The sequence below is a fragment of the Hypomesus nipponensis genome, chromosome 15, assembly GCF_054491055.1.
Source record: "Hypomesus nipponensis isolate SF chromosome 15, ASM5449105v1, whole genome shotgun sequence".
NCBI classification, from domain to species: Eukaryota; Metazoa; Chordata; class Actinopteri; order Osmeriformes; family Osmeridae; genus Hypomesus; species Hypomesus nipponensis.
The window spans coordinates 5063499-5088004 of NC_140375.1; the positions used below are offsets into that span (position 1 = coordinate 5063499).

Consider the following 24506-nt stretch of genomic DNA (forward strand, 5'->3'; position numbering starts at 1 on the left):
TCGTAAGCTGCTAGTTCAGCAGCCGACAGCAAAGCCCTCCTGCGAATCTTGTCCTAGTGCCTTCATACATGAACGAACAGGCACATCTTGATCCTCAAAACATCAATAAAGTGCAGTTGTGATTAATATTTAGCAATCTTATTGTTAAATATTGATCCTATTGCGCCCCATCTCTTTTATTTTGCACTAACTTGTATAGATTGGCTTTTACAAAAGTGTGCACGATTTGGATTTCTTCCCATCGGCATTGTCAAATTCAGCTGATGACTCCTTCCTGTTTGGGTCATTCAGTTCATCAAACAGTTTGCTGTCCAGCATCTCCTGTTGCCAGGGAATAGACACAGCCCCTGTGCTGAACTCTCTGAAGAATTTCTCATCTTTGGCTTCAAACTCAATGCCCTTGACTTGGGAGAAGTCCCTGATGGTTGTGCTGTCCTTGGCGTAGACCACGTTGGGCTTGGGCACCCAAGGAGGGTTGATCAGTCCTGCTTCCAGGCGGGGGAAGTTGATGGACTTGAAGAACTCGTGCTTCCGTGGGTCGTCACCTCTGAATGACAAGGAAACACACTGTGTATAAGTCCATGTCGTTGTTGCAGAAATATATTCAGACTGGGTATGACAAAGGACGATGAGTTACACTATTGATATTGGTAGAACTATTTGGGAAGTACAAACACAGCCTGTGACTTTGTATGCGGCCCACATGAAGAGAATGGAGGTGAAAATAACTCCTCTTCTCCTCATAGTTTGTTTGTCTTCCCTCAGGGAAAGAGAAGAGAAGAATACCAAGAGACTCAAAATATGTGTATTAGAACTCACACTCAAATAATTCAGGCAGGTGGCTTGCAGAAGCGATGAATATGAATGTTTTTGAGATGCAATAATTACATTGCATCATTTCAATCTCATCATTGAAATGTACATTTCCAGTTGTAACATGCATTCTATTCCACTGTATTCTGTTTAATTGACAAAAAATCGGATACAATAACTGTCTGAAACTGGGTCTCACCTGCACCCAAGTCGCTCTTCAACTTTTTTCTTGAGGAAGAGATCAATGATGTTTTTGGTTGGAGGGTCAAAGTGTTTGTGGTTGTACTTGCACTGGTCCTCCAGAGTGCGGCGAGTCACCTCCTCCATTTGCACCTTCTCCTTGTAGTCCTTGAAGGGCAGACGGGCAGCCACCATCTCATAGATACTGCAGCCCAGCGCCCACCAGTCCACAGAGGTGCGGTAGGACTCCTGCTTTAGAATCTCTGGAGCCATATAGCCACTGGTGCCAGCCTACAGAGAGAGAGAGAGAGAGAGAGAGAGAGAGAGAGAGAGAGAGAGAGAGAGAGAGAGAGAGAGAGAGACAGACAGACAGACAGACAGACAGACAGACAGACAGACAGACAGACAGACAGACAGACAGACAGACAGAGAGAGAGAGAGAGAGACAGACAGAGAGAGAGAGAGAGACAGAGAGAGAGAGAGAGACAGAGAGAGAGAGAGAGAGAGAGAGAGAGAGAGAGAGAGAGAGAGAGAGAGAGAGAGAGACAGAGAGAGAGAGAGGGAGAGAGAGAGAGACGAGATGGCAACTTCTGAACGCTACTAGGTTTCTATTCCTTGTCAGCCAGTGAGGACATGACCTTATGAAGGTAGAGGTTATGCCCCCCATGGCTGGAGCACTCTCCCTTGAGTAAAGGCCTACTGTGACTCAGCTCCCTTCAGCAGACAGATCCCAGATGCAGCTGAGTAATGCTACGATTAGCAAGATGAAGCTAACTCAATCCAGGTCCAATCCCTTACCTGACAATGCAGCAATTAATGAGATTAATTGGGGTCTAAAGTTTTACTTTACTTGATGTTGAGTCTTAGTGGAACAGACATCTCATCTTGATAAATGCAAGTTCTTTGAAAGGAGGTAAACTTCCTCCAGAATGCAATTATACTGCAAAAGTACCAACCAAGATGTTCTACTTTCACACATTGTTCATGGCACATGATTTAATTTTGGTGCACAGTGAATGCCAGTCATGACCCTGGTGGTCACAGTCCCATGTCGGGATACCACCAAGCCCCAACAGGGTCTTACCTTCTGGCAGATGGTCTTCTTTCCAGGCAGCTCTACAGCCAGACCCAGGTCAGACAGACGACACTGTCCAAAGCTGTCCAGAAGCACATTCTCTGGCTTCATGTCTCTGTACACTATGTGCATGGCATGCAGGTGCATGATGCCCATGGTAATCTGAGCCGTGTAGTAGATGACGCGCTCCATCTGGATGCCCTTCTCACCCATGTTGTAGATGTGGTACTTGAGGTCTCCTCCAGTCATCAGATTCATGACCAAGCACAGGTGAGTGTCTGTCTCATAAGCGTAGGCCAAGTTGACGATGAACAAGCTGTTGACCTTCTCCAGGATCTGCTTCTCCAGCAGGGCCATGCCTTGTCCGTTCTTCTTTTTCAAGCGCTTCTTGTCCAGCTTCTTGCAGGCGTACATCTGGCCTGTGTTTTTAACCTGGACTGCACACACCTGGATGGAACAGAGGGAGGGCGAACCAATGCATAGCACATAATGGTCAGCCCACATCATGGTTTTGATAAATGTATGGTGTTAATTGGAGTATGGTTTTACAAAAGTCTCTAAGGAGATATATATGTTTACCGGAAGCTTCAATAAAATAATGTTTTCGCTAATTGCTAAAATCATGCTAATTGTTATTATTTACCTGTGTTATTAACAAAGTGGAATTAAAAGGAAACCAGCCTTTTAATACTATCTAGTAAACAAATGTACTTTATAACTGATTAGGATTATTATTTGGGGACTTACCTCGCCAAAGCCTCCCTTCCCTAGGGTCCTGAACTCATAGAAATACCTTTCTGTGATTTTTTGTTTTTCATACTCCTTCCATTGTAAGAACTTTTCAAAAAAGGGACTGGTCTGGTACTCTGTAAAGGGCTTTGCCTTCAGGAACTCCCGTGTGGCATCTCTCACCTTATCCACCATGACTTCCTCAAAGTCCTTGTCTGAAACAGCCTTACACCTCTCGGCCACATCCCTGGTCAGATAGGAAAGGAAGCTTTTGGAGTCAGCCTTACAGAACTTGTTGATGATGTTCTGACGGTTCTTGTCTTTGGCTCCCCCCACTGCCAGTTCCCAGTCCTGAAGCTCATCCAGAAACTCTGCTGCTGCCACATACTCGGGCTTGGAGGCCAGGAGAAACTGACGGAAGAATGTCTTACCCAATGGTTGTTTCTCACAGAGCGACTCAAAGTCCTTCTCTATTGACTTGCGGATGGAACTGCTCTGCTCTAGCTTGGGCAGTGACAGGCTGCGCCTTCTCTTTTTCATCTCCTTGTCATCTCCTTCCTGGGCCTTCAGGTAGGCTGTGTTGGCCACCAGGTTGTCCAGCCCCCCCATGTCGCACATGCTGGCAGTGTGGTATATGGGCTATTCCCTGCACAGTGTGACCAAGTATGCTGCCTGTGTCCACTTCTCTACAGTCCCAGGAGAGACTGAAACAGCTTACACTTGCTCCTCCGCAGAAGACACTCCACCACTCACTTAATAGCATGTAGAATTAAAAAGAAAAACTCACAAGGGATTTTCTCTTAGGTAAGTGTATCTGTGTGCTTATTCATGGACACTGCTCACGGAAAGGAACTTACTTGGACTCTGACTTAAGAAGCTTTGGGCCATCTATATTTAGGATGACGCCATGTGTCAGTGTAGGTGGACACAGTGAGGTTAGCAGGTAACCAGCACCAGTGCCATTAAAGGGAACAAAAGACTGCAAGTAACAACATTGAGGTTGAGGGGGATCAATCAACAAATGAAATATAAAGTTTTCTTTGATGTGCTTGAACGAATTTGTCTTTCTCCAGGATTATTTATTAATTAAATGATAAATTAATAAAATGTCCCTAATTTAAGCAGCCACATTTTCATATTGTTTCCTACAAATGCTTGTGATAATAATAATGCACCTTAAAGCAAACCATTCTTAAGTTGCTAACCATTGTTCTTGCCAATCTCACAAGTTAAGATGCTGCAATCAATCTAATACACAGTAATCTCTGGTTCATGAACAGTCCAGTATGTGTGTCAAGTCCTAGCCAGGAGACTAAACATGGATTATCTTTGCTGTGGTGAGCAGACAGATTGTGGGGAATGGGCATTCTAGCATGCATCTGTGCTAAGAGCAAACGTTGCGCTCGGTAGCTTACTCATCATCACCATGGCTGTTTATAGTGTGTGTATGTTCTGTATACGGTTTGCATGGTGACACTCAAGTCAGTGTCACTGTGCAAATGTCAAAAGAACAAATGTCATTAGAGCTCTGGGTCAAACCAGAACCAGTAGTAAATCATAGGTAGGTATCACGCTTAGCTTTTTAACACTTAATAAGTGAACGAAACAGACCCAACTAAACACAAATCAAGGTCAACTAATCAAGTTTACTCCCTTCTCCATAGGGCCGCCAGCCTGCACGATGCAGCCATTACAACTCATCTGGAAAGCAGCTGCCGCCTTCTCTGCTGAGGTTGCTTCACCGGCTGACGCACCCCTTCAGGACATCCTTAGGCCCTACTCTCACATCCTTAGGTCCTACTCTCACATCCTTAGGCCCTACTCTCACATCCTTAGGCCCTACTCTCACATCCTTAGGTCCTACTCTCACATCCTTAGGCCCTACTCTCACATCCTTAGGCCCTACTCTCACATCCTTAGGCCCTACTCTCACATCCTTAGGCCCTACTCTCACATCCTTAGGCCCTACTCTCACATCCTTAGGCCCTACTCTCACATCCTTAGGCCCTACTCTCACATCCTTAGGCCCTACTCTCACATCCTTAGGTCCTACTCTCACATCCTTAGGCCCTACTCTCACATCCTTATGCCCTACTCCCTCACCCTGTGCTGCTTCTCCATCCTCCCTAGTGGTGGGATGAACCGCCTGCTCACCATGGCACCTTTCCGTCACACCCCCACCTTCTGGTGAGGTCTGAAGACACACACACTCAACATGGGAACTGGACTTAGCTCTCGATATAAAGGCACCTTACTCAGTACTTATCTTTACTTTTAATATCAGTGGAATGGACCTTTTTGTTTTGTATGTATTTGCAACGTTCTTGTCTGTGAATGTCTCTGGGTGATTATACAGTATTTAGATGCATGGTCTTGTAAAATAGATCATTACTTGGCAATAACCACTAAAATACAGTTAGACAGAAATATAGTTACTATACAAACTATTTGTATGTCGTTTTTGGATAAAAGCACCTTAACTTTTAACATTTGTAAAGCTAAGCTCTCCAATTCAGGCTTTACTTTACGAACTGAACCCATTATAATTTTTCTTTCACAAATGTGAGGAACCCAGGGTAGCAAACAAGGGAACTTAGGGTGACCAGATCCAGAAGCTCTTGTAAAGGCTGTCTAAATAATACTAAATTCCTTAAACACTTAATTTGATTACACATTTTTATTTACAATACACAAAAAACAATGACAACACAAAATCTATCTAGCTAACCCAGGAAAAGACATACTGCTGCCATCCCCCACAGACCTGTTTTCTTTCCCAGTTCAAAATCCCACAATTTTGGAGGGCATTGTAGATTTGACCAGATTATAAACCATCACACTTGAATGTGGTACAGGAAGCTGAACATCAGTGTAGTCCACCTTGTCCTCAGACAGACAGCAAGTAGAACATTTAGGATTTGTTCATTTGCCAATTCTCTGTACAACCCAGTCCTGTTGGCACAGTGGGCAGCGATTGTTCTGTTTCACCCACAGTGACATGCAGCAATTGTGAAAAGAGTGGTTGCACTCTCCCCAAACCACTGTAATGACAAACAGACAAAGAAACAATGAGAATTACACCTTGCAAAAATATTCAACCGTAAATTAAATTAAAGTACATCTCATCTTCACCGTTCACTTTTCTGACAGTAACTGTCAGTGACGAAGTAAGTAGGCTAGCTGATTCAGTTATACCTAGCGTACACGTAAAAATGTGATATTTACAGAAATCGAATTCACATGAAGAAAGAAGCTTACCAACACAGTCCTCTTGTTTGTTTTCAGCTTGACACCGCAGGCACGCATCTGTGGGTAAAGGAAAATGTCAGTGTGTTTGTGGTAGACATTGGATGGGTTGAGGACAAGTCGCTAATCTCTACATAGTACAGTACTACTAGAGCTATACTTTGGAACTACAACTACTTGGCAGACACTGAATGTAATACCAACTAGCTAGAAGAGATGCTAGTGAATTAACTAACCTTGCAACAGCACGTTAGCTACGACACTGAAATGTAGAGTCATTATGTGGGAATAAAGCTAGACAAGCTAGCACTTGCTATCTAAAACGTCAGTCACAGTGATTGAGCCATGCTATGTAACCCCAAGCTTAAAACGGAGGCGCGTCAGCCGCTAGCGTAGCGCTAGAGCTAGCTAGTCTAGACACTAGCTAGTAGTACTACTAGTCGAACTTACCCATTACTTGGACTCTGCAGATGGCACATGTATCGCATTCAACATCCCAGCTCCACATTGCTACAGCATTCCATTTCTTCAGAGAAAACATCTTGTCGCCACCCGATTTCGACACGGTTGAAGTGTTGTGAGAGTGGACTAAACCCGACTCGTCACCCTCATCCATCTCTGCAATGAAAACACGAATCAAAATGGACGAGCTAGCATGATGCTAACGTTTAATACTACTGATTAGCCACAGGGGGCGCCCATTTCGTTAATCTTGCTACAATGTTTCATCAAATCAAAAATCGTCATAGCAGTGCCGTTTGGTGGCGCTGGAGTTCAACAATTGTGGGGGTGGCAGGGATTTTAATGGACTTCACAACAATTCTTGGATTGTAGGCCTATTGTCAAGTAAAACAGCACTCTGACGTTTCTAAATTGAGTCCATGACTTTGCATACATTTTCAATATGTAAAGCGCCAGCTACTTAAGCCTGGAGCTCAAACAAGCCTCAGCTAGGCCCGGGTAGGGATGATACTCAGCAATGAAAGTGCATGGGTAGCTTTCAACCATGATCCGTTAATCGCAGTAGTGCCCTTTTTTGATTTCTAGCCCACTAGGCTACTTCTCATTGACAAGCAGTAACATGAGCATGAGCAATACGTTCTTTTTAACAGCACTGAAAGCACGTCATTCTAAATCAGGCTATGTCGAATCATTTAATCTCAGTGAGTGATGAACAAATGAAGAGGCAGCGTGAACGCCCTACAGCAGCTGTTCAAATACGTGTTAAATCTATACCTCTTTTAAAACTGAATGAAAAAATAATAAACGTGGTAGGTCTAACCTAAATCACAAAGAAGTACCTCACACCAACAGTAGATTCATGTTTAGGGCTGGGGTGGAGTGATTAAACCCCCCTGCCCGTCTCCTGTTTGGGAGTCTTCAAAGAGGCTCAGGCAGTGATCATCTGTGCAGGAGCAACGGATGATCCCGCTGTTTCCCGGAGATGTACAGGGAACAGGATGCTGAGGCTATCTGATTCAGAAAAATGTTTTTTTCAGGCCTTGGCAAACATTTCCTATGTAGCTTTCACACTCAATTTACAGACAAACCTGTTCCCATGCTGATGTGCATAAGTGTTACTTATGTCCAGGGACATGAAAAGATCTCTGAGTCCAGGGACATGAAAGATCTCTGAGTCCAGAGACATGAAAGAGCCAAGGTCTCTGCCTTGCCCAGAGAGGAAGCATCCCATCTCTCCCACCTCTCGCTAACTCCCCTCTCTCACTAAACATCTGTCTCTCATCTATTCTTCCTTCACTGTAGGATGCTCCAGATCTGCGGCCGTGCCTAGCAGAGATAGCTGAGGTGGAGGTCAGAGAGATGGCCCAATAGTTCCAATGGATTGTAAGGTCACTGTGGTGAAGACATGGAAGTCATAACATCAATGAGAAAGCTTAATTTAAAAGTGAACCAGTATTCCCAGACATGGTATCTGTGTCACGTTAAAAGTAAATCAAGTCAGGGTTTGTGACATAATAAGGACTGTAAAATTGATGTTGTTCCTGTTTCATACTGTGTGTTAAGGATAGCATTATGTGTGTGTGTGTGTTTATATACTTAATAAGCACATTAGCCCTCTTAAGAGCTATGGGTTTAAACAAATGTTTAAAGAAGTCTCATGCAGAGAAGTTCCAGTCATATTACAAAAACATTGTCTATACTTCTTTCTTTACTAGCACACATGCACAAATAACTGAGTCGTGGCTTTAATCTATGACTAAGTTGACCAGAATGCACTGCTACGGGCTCTTGAGAAACTCTTCAGGACACATAATGTAACATAACAAATCTGACTACAAAGAATGTGAATATGATCTGGGTCCCCAGGGACCGCCATTACTGTGAAAGCATCTGTTTTCAGGATTTCTTAGGAAAGAGTCTATGCTGTCTATTTTATGTGTAGCTTTTGCTTGTATAGCTTTTGAGGAAACGGGTCTCCATCTTCAGCTGCACACAGAGAGCAGATACAAACTTAAAGTTACCAAACACATCCCAGACCACACACATACACACAGACACGCAGACACACAAACACGCAAACACTTGTATGGTTAGTTCTCTCCAATTTATGGTGTACAGTATATTTATGATGTCTCTGAGAGTAGGATACTAAATTCAGAGAAAGGAGGGACTGGAATTTGCTATTTGACTTTTGCACATGTGGTTTACTGACCACCAGAAAAAAGAATGTCACAAAGCTGTTTGAAATGATGATATACAAGAACAAATAACATATCAAGATACCTTTTATTTAACATAGAGAATCATGACGTTTTATTATGCTGCAATCTATCACTATCACCAGATAGATACAAACCTTTTATCTTTCAGTGTATCTAATTTCATTGCTTATCATCCTGGACTCTTACAATGTGGTGAGTAAATCACGGCTCGCAGTTTCAGCAAAGAAAAATAGGACTTTGGCACTCTTCTCAAGTGTCCCAAATGTCGGACCAATATGATTTGCACCTCCACTGAACTGAAAGAAGGGGTGATGTTTTTGACAGGAGGGGCCTAACTTATAAAACCAGACATATATCTTCTACAGTAGTAGCATAGGTATAATAGCACAATCTTATGAATGCAACAAAAGTAACACGTCAAAAGTCACAAAATCCTTAATCAGCTGATCCTTTAGAGGACAAATAGAAAGGTGTTGTGACACACACCATTAATGCCCACAAATAACCACAAAACACTAATTTACACCTAGTAATTTGCCAAGAAAGCACAATTGACCAGCCTACCTAATGTTGTGCAAGGCACTCTGAACACCCACATATAGCCTACGCCCTACGGAGAGTATTCTGACCCCTTCTTGTGTGCCATTGGCATTTTAAAATAGATGCAAAATGTTTCCATCAATGTGCATACCCCCACACCAATTATTGAAAACATGTTTAATTTTTGTTGATGGTGTATTATACATTGAACTTCCTATTTACATATCAAATGAATGTATATAAACTGTATGCAAATATAAGTAATTGATATATTATATACTGTAAATGTATATCCTTTGCTACTCAAAACTGAGCTTCTTTACAATGTAAATATGCTGCTAAATATGTGTCAAATATTGCACATATAAATGATGCATACTTATAGACTGTTCCACAATATACTTATATATGAAGCACTTAATGAGTTGCATTGTCTATTGCACAGTACTTAACAGTAAGAGGAACACTGTCATGTAACGTGTAACCCAGATATCTGTGAAGAAAACTTGCTCCAGAGTGCATATAACCTCAGATTGAGGTTTCACATTTCACAAATACACAGCTCAAACAACATTGGAGTGATTTCGGCACAAGTCTTGGAATGTCCTTGTGGCTCAGCCAGTCTGAACTTGAATCTCATATAAAACTTGCATCAAGTTGAATATGACAGTTAATTGACATTTCCCAATCTGACATAATTTGAGGATCTGTGAAAAAGAATGGGAAAAACTGTCCAATTGTAGGTGGAAGGCTGCAAAGTAGCCTGCTGAACAAATATTATTTCTATTTTTTGTTTAGAATGCATTTATGTATAAATGTGTACACTTTTCTGGGGAAAATTAAGTTCACAAAAATAGATCACGTATTAATTGAATTATTTAGTGTGTCAGAGAGATGTCAAAACATTAAAAAGGTTATTGCATGTATCAATAATTTGGTGCTAGCTTGGGGTGTTTATGTTAAACATTGAAAAGTTACTGTGGTTTTTAAGATTAAACATAATTTGGATGAGATGTTTGATGTTTTTCAATGTCAACCGTTGAAAAGGTGACAAAATAAACAAATGTTCCTGATTATAATGGATCTTTTGTCTCCATCCCATCTCGATCATCCACTGTTTGGGTTTCTGAAGGTCAAATGAATGTATTTTAAACATGAATCGAATTTAACCGACTTTAACCTGCCTGGTTAAAAAGCATCAAAGGTTTCTGTAAACATATTTTTTAAACTCTATAGTGAAAGTGTTCATCAGCACAAATACTGCCCTTCTGCCAAGTCAGAAAGACAGAAACAGGCAGAGATCCTAGTAAGATCCTGCTAGAAAACAGATTTTTTATTTGACTGCATTTAACCCTGGCTTGTAAAAACTGCTGATGCATTGTGTTTTATGAAATGTGCAATGAAATGGCTCCCTATGACTCATAATAAAGGAAATATTTGAAATAATTATATTAGACATCTTAGAAATTTTGCATTAAAGTTATTATTTCACTAACTCAAAAAATACAACTTTCCAGAGATTTTAACTTTGTAACTTTTTCAAGGTTGTGAATACTAATGTATGACATTCAGACATAGTTCTAAAACATAGGAGGGTTTATCTGTGTTTGTGACTCGCATGGACCCAGCCTACCTAAGAGAACTCCACTGGTGGTCTTCTGCAAATAGCAGTGATCTACAGCAGGACAAAAAGGCTGCCCTACCGGTTCTTGGCCCATCCATCCTGGTCCCCCCTCGCTAATCACTCTGCAACCACTTTTCTAGTTTATCAGGATTTATAGGTCTACAATACAGAATAATACATTTGCTTTCACAAACCACAGAATACAGCCATAGAGAACCAATGGCTGGATCTGTCTGTCTATCCTTAGAATCCCCTGCGTCTTAAATGATTGCATAGCACTGTATAAATACTGCCAAAGATAGAAATAGACATTTCATAAGCCAAGCTGTTTCTTTTACAGTGAGAAAGTATGATCTAGTTTGACAGATGTTATATTTTTCTTAATTTAATGCAATGTGTAAGTGTATGAGGCCAAGAACTCCATGTGTTGTTGTTTACAGTACATACAGACTCAGGATCATGTAGAGCTGTTTTCTTGTGTCTGAAGGGATATATTGTTTCATTGGGATGCTCCAGGCAAAGGTTTGAAGAGTTTGGCAGTGGGATCTATCTGATTGTTTTTGGCTCTTGAGACCTCATTAGCTGCACTTATATGGTCTGAATGCCTAAATCAAAATACATATATGGAATAACTTGGGTACTCTCCGGAGTGTGTGCTGTTTAAGGGAGTGTGTTGTCTGGACCACCGCTTCAACCATGGCTCTGGGCTCTAGAGGTAAAAACGTTCTTTCACTTCTACTTTAATTTGTCCCTAATACAAAACTGCATCAATTAAAAACTGTCATCACAGCCATCTGAAAAGGGAACAAACCAAACTGACAGGCTTCAGCTATCAACACTGACACAATGATATATGTCAGAATGAAACACATTTGTTTGGAATAGGCTACAATTTCATATTAATGTGGTGTCTTTTACATACTGATCCTGACTGCCACTAAAAAGCAAAAAAAAAGGGAGTGTATGTCTTAGACTCAGATAAAAACTAGGATCATGTTCTTGGAGCAAACGTATCATGCAACTTGACAGCTAAACAACTTAAAGGGACACGCCTGCCTCCTGTGAAGATTGCAGCCAATCGCACAAAACACTACATAAGATTCTCAACGGGCGCTAACCTGTTGAATTATTGCCTCTAAACGACAGAGGAGTTGAGATAATCCGTGGTGTTTGCGATTGACTGGATTAATTTGAATTGAAGAGAACATGAAAACTAAGATCATTGCAGACGTTACGGACTGGGACAAAACCGCTTCCATGCGCATTCAAAAAGGTAGTTTTAACTGATGGGGTGATGACATCACTATTTTTTTTTGTTTAGGCTAACTGTAAAGTAGGCTACATCTTTTTTGTGTTGTTTGATCATAATGCTTGAAAACTATTTTAATACAATGTCATCAACCAAAACAGTTTGATGTATGTCCATTACACCGAACGGCAAACTCTTTATGTTAGAAACTAAAATATTGGAGAATTTTGATCTTTTAATGAATTTGGTTGACAAGTAACAAGATTTTCTCGCGGTTGGATGACAATTAGCAGCATTATACTCTATGACTACGATTATTAAATAAAATAAAAATCGTAGTTTGGTCTTGCTTCAACCTTAATTTTATTCATTAATAATTAGGTCATACAATAAGTATAATAAGCTGTATGCACTAGTGCAATAGTGTCTGTGTCTTTGGAATGACAGAGACGATGATGAGGAGAAGAAGATGTCTCTTGCTGGTACTGGGCATGCTCTGTCTCTCTCTCCTCCTGGTTGTCCTCGGGATCTACACAACCACACGCACAGAAAGTTTGAGCATCATCGGTTACTCCTCCGGAGTCATTGTGAGTGTCTGCATCTTCACAATTAAGTTGTCTAGGTGCCTGTAAACAGCCAGGACTGTATTATATACGGACCATGAAAGAAACAGCAAGATGGAAACTTTAACTCCACTTTGAATTTCACTTTCTTGTAAAATAATAAATAAATGTGATGTGGTTAGCCTCAAAGTACGTTACAGTGTTGTGCTGATCTTGTTTAAGATGTTTTGGGGGGTTTGGCAGGTGACGAAAATGAAAGCATTTTATGACAGTTATTAAAATTGTAATTTACAATTTTAAAGGTTTACTATAGAATGGGCCAGAAATTGTGTTTGTGAAAGTTTTGTGGTTATCATGTTCTGAGACTGTATGCTGTTTTATGCAGTTGGCTTTTGGATCCTTCTTGGGTGTTCTTGGACTCTGTCTTGAGGAAAACCGCAAGCAGCTGGTATATTCTCCTTTTTTGTGTCTCATTCCTTACCTCCTAATTTCCCCTCCTCTCCCAGCTCTCTCTCTCTCTCTCTCTCTCTCTCTCTCTCTCTCTCTCTCTCTCTCTCTCTCTCTCTCTCTCTCTCTCTCTCTCTCTCTCTCTCTCTCTCTCTCTCTCTCTCTCTCTCTCTCTCTCTCTCTCTCTCTCTCTCTCTCTCTCTCTCTCTCTCTCTCTCTCTCTCTCTCTCTCTCTCTCTCTCTCTCTCTCTCTCTCTCTCTCTCTCTCTCTCTCTCTCTCTCTCTCTCTCTCTCTCTCTCTCTCTCTCTCTGATGCCACCTGCTCATTATTTCACACTTTGTTTTGCATGGTCTGGAAACCCTCTATCAGAAACATGTTTGTCTCTCTTGCAGATTGTGGCAGCCATTGTTTTTCTCAGCCTTGGGGTCATGACCTCTTTCTTCTGCTTGGTGGTGGATGGTGTCTTCATTGTCTTCAACATGGTGAGTTGGCAGAGGCATGGTGCCCTTTTCGCAAAAAAAGTAATTTAATCATTTAGTATTCCAGGTATTCCTCAATTAACTTGTTTTTAGTCATCACATAATATAATAATTTCATATTTTCTTTCTTACTTTTTAAATAAAAAGAATTGTTGTATCACTATCCCTATAATGCACAACTCATGTATATGAGTTCCACATTCATTTACATGACATTTCATGTATGGCGTCTTTGCCATATCTTTTAAAATCAATTTATTTCGTAATTTAATATTCCAAGTATTCATTAAGTATCTTGTTTTTGATTGCCACAAATACTTATTTTTGTTTTCCTTTTCCTACTTTATAAACAACCATTGTTTTTGTGTTACTACCCTCAGTTTACAGACATGGGTAAAAAATGTATTCCTATTGAGTTTGATAGGAATTTTGGATATTTACTTATTTTAGCAATTTGGAACATATTTACTTTGGATAACCATTCACATGCCACACATTTCACAACTCAACATGACTGCTTTTAGGCTGGGAGATGTTCATCAGTGACAACATCATTGAGGAGGTTCTGAAATGCAACAACTTAGCCCTTTCATACATGAATTATGACAACCTTAGTTTGGATTTTTTCCCCATGCGTTTTTAGTCCTCTTCAGGCATACAAAAATGAAGTTGAACATTAGTTATTTTATACACACATTTTTATACACAATAGTTTTTGTCCACTCAGGTGGACAGCATGCGTTTGGGTTGTAAAGAAATAAGAAACAATAGAAGAAGAAAGAAGAAATATGGATTAACCAAACCAATGAGAAAAATCATATATTATGCTGTTAAAACTACTGTGTCAAGTATTTTACCATCTTTCTCAATGAAATCTGAAGAATCCTCTGCCTCCTCAGCCTCTTCCCTCTCCCTTTTTACTGACACTGTTTTCTCCTCCCTTCCAACCTTATTCGACTCACTCCTTTCTCTTCTCTCCCACCCTTATTTTAGGATTCTCATATATTTTAAGTGGTTCTCAACCCTAGTCCTTAGGGACATCCCTGCCCAACACACCTGATTCAAATGAATGGTCGTTATCAGGCTTCTGCTGAGCTAGATAACAACTCAATCATTTGAATCAGGTGTGGGAAACATCTAAAACAGGGGTCTCCAAACCCTGCTCCTGGGGAGCTACCTGCCTGTAGTTTTTAGCTCCAGCAATCTAGCACACCTAATAATTAGCTGGTTGATCAGGTAACTAGTGTAGAATAAAGTCAAATGAGTGTTGTTGGAGCAAAAACCAACAGGCAGGTAAAAAAAACATAAATTAAATTATAACAGCTCAAAATGTTGCAGATTAAGTGTTTTCAAGATCAAAGTTGCGGTACTAGAATACATTGTGGTTACCTTAAAGCCAGTGACACATGATGACAAGAAACACATCTCATAGCACCATTAGGGTATGTGTATGACTTTCTTAGCTAATTGCAGAAGACGGTTCATTCCCAGTAACTTTGTCACCAGAGAAGAGCATACGTGCCCAACAAGTCTGTAAAATGTGGATTTAAAATATGCTGAATGTGCGATGTGAGGGTCCCCTAAGTGGTAGACTGAGTGTTCTACCCTTCCAATGTCCCTCTGAGTGAGAAGCTTCTTGAGAAGAACCTGAACATTGTGAGGACTCTTTGCCAGAACAAGCCGAACATACAAGTCACAAAGGCATCCAAATCAAGTTCCGAATATTTCCATGGTCATGTTGCCATTCAATTTGGATTCAATGGCAACATGACTATGGTGAGCCTGCTGAAGAAGGGAAAATCAGTTGTCCTCCTGATGCATGATGACAAAGCAGTGGATGACAACAATGTTGGGATTCAGTACTGTAACATAAGAAAAGCAGGATCAGATAGTTCACACTTACTCATGTAAGTGGAGAACACAGAGGTGTCTGGCACAATGTGCTGGATGTTGTGACCCTCAATCCTACACTAACTTCTTCACCAACACCCTGATTACCTGGGTGGTGTGACCAAGCGACAGTTCATCAAGGAGCTAGGCAAGGAGCTTGTCATGCCACATAAGAGGCGCATGAAGGCCAAATCACTGCTCCAAAAGTATATTACAGAGGTGATGGAAAGGGTAAAAATAAAATGCAACTACCACAGAGCCACAAGAGGAGCTCTTATCATCAAACTTTATGAAGCTGAGAATATCCTCAAATCTCTTTAGCCCCATTGTGGCTTTATACATTGGATTTTGCAATTAGATCAAAAAACGCTCCCGTAAGGCCACATCTAGGCTCTTGTCCTCCCCTGCAAGGTGGGTCAAACAGATAGTCCATGAATTCCTTTTTGTCGATGCTTCTTTACTCTTTCCCTTTTGCTGCTGCAGCTCTTCATCTCTAAGTTGTTGCATTTCAGAACCTCCTCAATGATGTTGTCACTGATAAACATCTCCCAAGCAAAGCAGCCGTGTTGAGTTCTGAAATGTGTGGCATGTGAATAGTTATTCACAGTAAATATGTTCCAAATTGCAAATATCAAAGGTTTTTATCAATTTCCATAGTGAATATATATGGGTAATTTTTGACCCATGTCTGTAAACTGGATGTAGTAACACAAAAATATTTTTTATTCAGAAAGTAAGAAAGACACAAATTCAAATTATGATTTGAGATATTCAAAAACAATATACTTAATGAATAATTGTAATTTTTAATAGTGAAATGAATTGATTAAAAAATATACTGTAAATAAACACTCAGCCATACATGTGTAGGGGGTTAAATATTGTCCAAACAAGCAAAGCTAATTCCCTTAGGAAGATGGGAAACTGTACAGTGTATTAACATGAACCAAATAATGCCAATACAAATATAATTATGGTTATTTGACTCTATGGGTTAAATCAGAGCAAGAATGGTCAAAGTAAGGTTACAATTAGAGGCATTCAATAACATTGTAAATCAATTACAAGGCAAACATGTTACAAAATGAAAGTTAATTCTTACCTACGCTACCATGATTATTGTAAACCAGAGATAGAAAGCCACAGGTGAGCAAGGAGAATGAGTACAAGGACAAGCCAGAGCTGAGGAGACGGTCTCAGGAGATCAAGAATCCACAGAACAATCGCTTTGCAATTCCTTAAATACACAAGAACAACCAATCACACCAAATCAATGGGGTGTTAGAGCCTTCAAGTTGAGAGTCCGTCCAGAAACTCCAGACTTTAGCATATGAGAGGTGGGGGCAGGATGACCCAACCTTACACATGAAATGTTATAGGAAATAAATGCGGGTCATTTTTGATCCATGCTGTGCATTAGAAGGTGTAAGCATAGGTTGTCTATCAAAGGGTTAAGAAAAGCATACATAGCTTGCTTGTTTGTTGTTTTTTTTACAATGCAATTAAAACACCAGTGTGTTTTACATCATGGCTACAATTGGAGCCTTGTCTGGAATTAAAAGCGTTATGAGAGAGTTTAACCCTTGTGCTGCTTTCTGGTCACATGACCCAAAGATTCCTAACGAACCATTGTTGTGTTTACCCAATTTTACCCAATACAAAAACAAATACAAACAATTTTATTTTAACCTTCGCAATGTGGGGGGTCTGAGACAGCCCAACGGTTAAAAGAAAATGCTTCACTTTGTTTTTTTATGCAGTAAAGTTGTCGCAATACAACGGTGGGTCACAATGACTGATGGGTCAGAAGACCCAAAGATAACACAAGGTTTAATATTTGTCATCAACTTCATTGTTGATGCAGATCATATATCTGTTACTGAAGAACTGGATCTGAAATGTGCAAGAGATAAGTTGGTATATGTTGAACTGTTTGGCTATATTTGATTTTGTCTTATGCTTTAGCTCACAGGAACAACATGCCTGCAGCTCGCAACGTCTAATACCAAAGGCATTTTTATAAGCAGCTGTAGAATCAGACTCCATGTATTCTGTTGTCAAATTAACATCATCATTATGTTTTACTGGAACGACCTTTGCCAAAATGAAAACAAATCTGTCTGTCCCCCCCCAGGATGTGCGCCCCCTGAAGGCTGGGAGATGTCAATTCTACACCAGCGGAAGCAGCTACATCTATGAAAACTATTACGCTGCTGTACGTACAGATGTAAAGGTCATCATTTAAACTTAGAATGAAGAGCCACTTATGTATGGATGTCATGGGTCAATAGTTTCAAGTAAGTCAGATGTCTGAGCGGTGAGGGAATCAGGCTAGTAATCTGAAGGTTGCCAGTTAGATTCCCGGCCGTGCCAAACGACGTTGTGTCCTTGGGCCACTTCACCCATACTTGCCTCAGGGGAATGTCCCTGTACTTACTGTAAGTCGCTCTTGATAAGAGCGTCTGCTAAATGACTAAATGTAAATGTAATGTAAGACTAAATGGTGCCTGAAGTTTACGCTGAGTAACTGTGACTGGCTTCTTTCCGTGGCAGGTGCCCTGCCGTGGTCTAGTAGAGTCCTGTACCATGAATGTACGCAGCGGGACCTGCTACTGCTGTGACCTCTACGACTGTGCCAAGTGAGCTTGAGCCCTCAACTCTCTCTTTTTGTGACTCCTCATTGGTTATTGTATATCAAGATAGACGCACAAGCATTCACCTGTGTTTGCATTCTGTCATCCTGTTCTACAGTGGAGGATACATGAACAACTACTATGAGTTTGTGGGTGTCCAGAGCTGCCAGGATGTGATGTCATTGTACTTGATGATCTGGCTCATGACCAGCCTTAACCTAGTGGCCTTCTTCACGGGCATCCTCACCACCGCTGTGCTGGGCAGCGTTAAGGACCTGGTGAGACAAATACATACGCACGTGCACACACACAGACACACATGTACACACCCAGAGCCAGAGCCTCACTTTGCATTCGTTCTGTTCCGTAGATTCACATATCTGCCTTCTTCTCGGAAGGTCTGTACAATTGCAGACTAAGCAGTTAGGTCAGTGTGCAGAAAAGCTATAACATAAAATGTAGAGAATTTGTAGATGTAAATGTTTCTAGCAGCTTTTCCCAAGACATGTGTTCTCAAGATGTAGCTGTGTGGTGCTCTGAATCTAGGTAACTAACGCATCGGAATTTCACGTCCATGTTTTATTGCTATCAAGTATTTTATACAAAGGGAAGCCTTCTTTCACATCCAAATGTGAAATACCACAGTAAGGAATAGCTTTCATCACATGTCTAATGTCTGAGCAGAAACAAGTTAACGAACTCAGATTGCATTATAGTCCCTGCAGGGTGGGGGAAGGGGGATATTTATGGGACACAGCATGGAGTCCCGTAAAAAAAGCATGAGTGATAGTTTCCCAGAATAACCCTCTTTCCATTCCTACTCTCACTCACACCCACGTGCACACACCACAATTTTCTTTTGTTTTACTCATCTCAAGGGGACTTCTGGTCCCCACAAGAACAGCTAAACAAGTCCACACACACACACACACACACACACGGTCAGTGGGGCTGGTGTAACCTGATCTAGGTATTGGGGTGTGTGTGTCTGCAATATAGAAGCACTTCCCCTCCCAGTTGTCCTCGGAAGGGGGAGATGTGTCCTGTCCTACAGCCCCCCTGCTGACAGAGTCCAACACACATGCTGGGAACCAGGTCAGTCACGCACACCTGAACCCCACTGTGAAAGAACACCGTCTTATGCCCGCTCATCCTAATCTCCCTAAATCCAAACCTCCTGTTCCCACCCTCATCCAAAGAAATGTACCAACCAGTTGTGGAGGGTAGAGGACCCTGTACATTTACATTAATCATTTAGCAGACGCTCTTATCCAGAGCGACTTACAGTAACAGTCCCTGTGAGGCAAGTAGGGTGAAGTGCCTTGCCCAAGGACACAACGTCATGTGGCACAGCCGGGAATCGAACTGGCGACCTTCTGATTACTAGCCCGACTCCCTCACCGTTCAGCCACCTGACTCTGTAGACATGAGAAGCTATCCTGACCCTCTCTGGCTGTGCTGTGTCTTTACACCCTGTCCTGATGTTCCCTGCTCTGGCAGGGAGCGCTGCCCATTGAGATTCCATCTCCCTCCTGACTCGTTTATTTATTTGCTAAACACCCAGTTGTTGTTAGTGTTGGAACTGACAACACTTACCGACCCAGTACCAAGGAAAACAAACACATTAGCGGTGCAGCACGATAAAAATGCAATAAATCATCATCATCATTTCCATGTAAAACAGAAAATATGGTCCATCTCATGTTTGCCCTCCAAGATCAACATTCTACAGTAGTTAATGTTGTGATGTTGTGTACTTACGTTGTAGAAGTAATCTGTAGAAGTGCGAGATGTGGATTTGATGTCTGTGTCCTCAAGAAGCCAGACTTCTCTCTCTTGGTAGACCCTCATTTAAGAGCAGCCACAACAACCAAAATCTCCAGTGGTTCTACTGCTAGCAGAACAGGAAGTATATCCTGAAAAACCAACCACCCATATTGGGAGTGTATTGACATGGGTGTTTGTTTTACTGCTCCTATCTAATGGGGTGATCTAAGCATTTGAGGGTGTCTGGTCTATTTCACTGCACTGTGTGTGAGAGAAAACTGAATGACTACAATCCTCCTCCTGACTGATCTTTTCTTTCCTCCTGTTCCATCAGAGACAGTCCCCGTATTTCTCACCAGGCATTGTCTCCGGCAGCCAGACTGACTCACTAGAGACCTCCGCTCCAGATCCTAACCCCCCTCCTTTTGCACCCCTCTATAACCTTCTGCCCTTCAAGTCCCAAGGATTCTCCGTCTGATGTCCACTGCTGGTCACCACTACCCACCTCCACCGGACATATCACTTGCAGTATCATCATCCCACCACATCACCACCCCGACAATCATCACACTGATACATAACCACTTCCACTCATCGCAACCCCAAAATACCCCCATCACCCATCACATGACACATCACTATCTAACACATCACAACAAGATGCATCACCATCTAACACATCACAACTTGATACATCTCTATCTAACACATCACAACAAGATGCATCACCATCTAACACATCACAACTTGATACATCACTATCTAACACATCACAACTAGATACATCACCATCTAACACATCACAACTAGATACATCACCATCTAACACATCACAACTAGATACATCACCATCTAACACATCACCACACCAACATCATCCTCGTCAGCCAACAAATCTGTATAATATTTGTTTCTAGGAACAGTAAACACGACAAACATGATGTGACAGACCATGTGAAGAGAAGCATTCGCAACACAAGGAGACTAATCTATGGAAGAATGTACTGCACTCAATTGTAATGTATCCCAATAATCAGTAACCCTTAATTCGAGGAAAATGTGACATTTGTTAGATATGGTGTCAAATGTACATGAAATGTAAATATCTCATTTAGATTGAGTTGTCTATCATGTTTTGAATGCATAACACAACCGTTAAGACTCACTAAGACAACAACTGTTAAAACTCATAAAAACCTTTGTGAAATGTATACTGTAGGTTTACATATACAATATATACCTTGTATACTACATTGTGACTATAGGGTTGCATAATAAAAACTTAGGTACTGTTTGATCCAACCTTTCTTCTTCTTTCCCATTTTTAGCAGTGGTCTTTATGGCAACAGTATCTAGATCTACCAAATGTGGGTCAGTGATTTTGTTAAGCAAACTTTGTCCTCGCTCTCTCTGAACCTTCTAGATTTGAGAGAAGGACACTGAGGCGAAAAAGAGCTCTGGTCAGACAGGACATGGTTTATAAAACCAAAAATTGTTTGGTGGACTCTGTTTTCCCTCTGTAAATGTGGTTTGCAACGGTAGTGTTTGTGTTCCATCATGAACCCAACGATACTCCGAGACAGGAATGTGGACAGACGCACAGTCTGGAGTTTGGATGCTGTGTGACTATAAACCCAATGTCATCAAATGACCTATATCAAATCCAATTTGCTTACAAATGTAGACAACAACAATTAGTAACAGAAGTTGTGTTCTTTTTTGGCCACTACACTCCCAGGGGTCACACATGACAAGTAAAATAAAAGTAAAGTCTAGTTTATGCAATTGTGAAAGTTTAAACTGAGGGAATGAAGGGCTTTGTCTATGGGAGTTTCAATATTCCTATATGTTTAATGTAGGCACCTCCTTGCCAAAGTAAATTCCTTGTTTGTGCAAACACTCATGGCGAATAAAATCCCTTCTGATTCTGATGATATGTATGTTTACTTGCTATTCTCTCATTACAACAGGGATTTGTGGCTCTAAACCATTCTGTCTTGCATTTGTTGAAACAATACATTGCAATTCTATGTTGAAACCACTCACTGTGGAATGGTTCTAGAACTTATAAGTGTAAGAAAACTAAGTTAATGTTGGCAAAGGTACACAACAGCATATTTTCATAACCCACATAGGTCAACAGGCATCTCAATCCTGATCTAGCAGCCTGTGGAAGACGGGGGCGGAGCATTTACATGACATATCTACAGCTCTTGCTATTTGCATTTATATTGAATCTTTATCTGTAATATAAAGGATAAGACATCCTGTGGTGTGTGTGTATAAGTACTAAATATGGGGAAGAGGTGCTTCACTGCAAGAAGGTCCAGAGTTTGCACAGTTTGGTGTTCTGGCTGGACCATCTCCCAGGCCATTCTGTGTGGAGTTAACATGCTCTACACATGCTCTCATGGATTTCTTCTGTAAAGAACCCCAAATGAAAATGTTCTAAAACATGTAGAACAGATCGTTCTCTTACCCATGTCCTTTGGAGCACTTGGACTTGTGCCGCAGTTGCCTGGCTGATCATTGCTACTGGCTGGCCTTGGAGGAATTACAAGCCGAAGGGAGAAAAGCAGAAGGAATGTTATAAGTGGGAACTCAAGGACGTGTTTGTTGGTGTTGCCTCCCTGCAGGCGTTTGCATGTCATCACATGATCATTTAGGGTTTCTTCTTTCTTCATCTTCTTCTTTTGTTGCGTAGTTTCCTGTACCTTGTCTCTCCTCACCTCGGTAGATGCTTTTTCTAGGAGGCCAGTTCAAAAATCTCAATGGCTTCGTAGGGCAGGAAGATTGATATGAGGCTTGTGAGAGTAACAGCCATAAATCTAATTTGTGAAAAGAACGTGTTTGGTTTACTCTATTTACCGGGATGTGCTTTTTGGAATTTCTTCTATTCATTTTTATACATTGATATATGTATGTGCTCCGAAACTGGCACTGGGTTACTACGCCAACCACTCAGGCTCTGACAAAGGATCACACCATTCCTTTTAATAAGGGTGACACCAACAGCACCACATACCTTTTATTTTCAATAAAGGTTTTACAGAAACATTTGTCCAATGTTTACCTTGTCTATGACACAACTGTTATCACTGTAATAGTGCAATTGTGTCTTTCGTTCAGAAAGAGATTTCTCTAATTCCTCTAACCATAATAGATAAAAAAAAAAAAGAAAAACAAGGCAGACATTGTTGCTTTTGTAGACCTAATTACAATATATCATATTGTACTACATAACCTTGTCTATGTCAGGCTCAACTCCAACCTGGAAGCACCCATAGAAACAGGACACGCTCACTACCCCCCAAGCCCCCCTCAAACACACACACACACACACACACATCCTTCTGCCCAGTTAACTGTCTGGTTAGGGGGAGAGACTCAGCTGTCTAGGATCAGGTCTCTTAAGGACATTCCCAGGGGTGTCAAACGCATTTTCACCAAGGGCCACATCAGCATCATGGTTGCCCTCAAAGGGCCAGTTGTAACTACGATGTAACTATGTTTTGTGATATTCGGCAGCCATTGCAGTCCGCCTTTAAATTCTTGGACAATCTGCTGTTTTTCTTGGAAGCTAAATTTGGCATATGTATCCACGTGTTTGGTGTCCAAATGCAGACGGAGATTATATTCTTTAACGACTGACATCGCCTCATAACACAAAATAAATACCGTTTTTTATCCTTGAAGCACAAACATAACTTTACACAAACTACCATCTTTCTTGAAACTGCCTTCCATCCAGGGCCGGATGCAGCCTTTTGACTGGGGGTGCAGTGAACATTTCTGGGGCGTGTCATAATTACGGAGAGTATTATTATTTTCAAATTGATAACATTTTTGAGACTCGTGTTAATCTAACACAACCAAACCTGAGACGTATTCTGGGTTTGATATGATGCTAGATAGCGACTTTCAAAGTCAAAATGTTTTGGCCTTCAATTGAGCGCAAAATAGCTTTTTGAAAGATGTACTTATCATTTATGGCTCCAAATTGTCGACATGGAAGCAAACATGCATCTAGATTTGCTGAGTACTCTAACCAAGTTCGACAGCGACACCAACTTGGGTTGAATGCCCGAGGACCTTGGCTGAAAATCTGCATGGGGTAGGCCTACGTTTGCAGAACCGGCTGCATTGGAGTGCTGTCATTCAAATCATGCTCGCCTTCACCCACAGTTAAACTTGGAACTTTGCTGCTGTTTCCGACTTCTGCCTGAAGTCTCCCTGCATTCTCATATAGACACAGCACCCTTGCTTCACACGGATACAGACAACTTTGGCACGACTGAAATTGTAATTTATTAAAGGCATCTTCCCAGCACAGCTGTTTCGAGTGTTTAGCAGAAACAACAATGGAATAAAGATGGGATGTTGTGAAGGTTGTGAACTACAAGATGATTTGAAAACCAAAACTATTGCTGATAGCTCTTGTGTGAGTTTCATGTGTAGTATGAACACACTCCAGCTGTCAAGCAGACCACAAATCCTCCACAAGCAAACCTGCAGTCCAGTCAAGTCCAATATTCCACTGGCCTTCCTTTAAGTTGGAAGTTTGAAGCATAACTTGTGGTTTGAGG

General features: G+C 41.2%; 3 protein-coding genes across 5 annotated transcripts; 1 reads left to right on the top strand and 2 right to left on the bottom strand.

The window, feature by feature from the left end:
• Positions 1-207: 207 nt before the first annotated feature.
• LOC146257130 (rhodopsin kinase grk7a-like) lies at positions 208-3415 on the bottom strand. The gene is made up of 4 exons (XM_084674036.1): positions 2816-3415; positions 2078-2515; positions 1013-1284; positions 208-547 (listed from the first exon to the last, which is right to left on the bottom strand). The coding sequence occupies exons 1-4, from the start codon at positions 3413-3415 to the stop codon at positions 208-210; spliced, it is 1650 nt and encodes a 549-aa protein (XP_084530162.1).
• Positions 3416-5459: 2044 nt separating this feature from the next.
• rnf7 (ring finger protein 7) lies at positions 5460-6692 on the bottom strand. Its single transcript, XM_084674358.1, has 3 exons — positions 6494-6692; positions 6056-6103; positions 5460-5838 (listed from the first exon to the last, which is right to left on the bottom strand). The coding sequence occupies exons 1-3, from the start codon at positions 6657-6659 to the stop codon at positions 5720-5722; spliced, it is 333 nt and encodes a 110-aa protein (XP_084530484.1). The 5' UTR covers positions 6660-6692; the 3' UTR covers positions 5460-5719.
• A 4815-nt stretch (positions 6693-11507) lies between these two features.
• Positions 11508-21824, top strand: LOC146257132 (transmembrane protein 255B). 3 transcript variants are annotated; one of them, XM_084673402.1, is made up of 9 exons: positions 11508-11606; positions 12588-12727; positions 13089-13151; positions 13544-13633; positions 17655-17735; positions 18074-18159; positions 18272-18431; positions 19153-19248; positions 20255-21824. In XM_084673402.1, exons 1-9 carry the CDS (start codon positions 11588-11590, stop codon positions 20396-20398), a joined length of 879 nt encoding a protein of 292 aa, XP_084529528.1. In that variant the 5' UTR covers positions 11508-11587; the 3' UTR covers positions 20399-21824. The 3 variants fall into 3 exon arrangements, with proteins under 3 accessions (XP_084529528.1, XP_084529527.1, XP_084529529.1); XM_084673401.1 differs by lacking the exon at positions 11508-11606 and adding an exon at positions 11914-12164; XM_084673403.1 differs by lacking the exons at positions 11508-11606; positions 19153-19248; positions 20255-21824 and adding exons at positions 11914-12164; positions 18524-19135.
• Positions 21825-24506: the final 2682 nt, after the last annotated feature.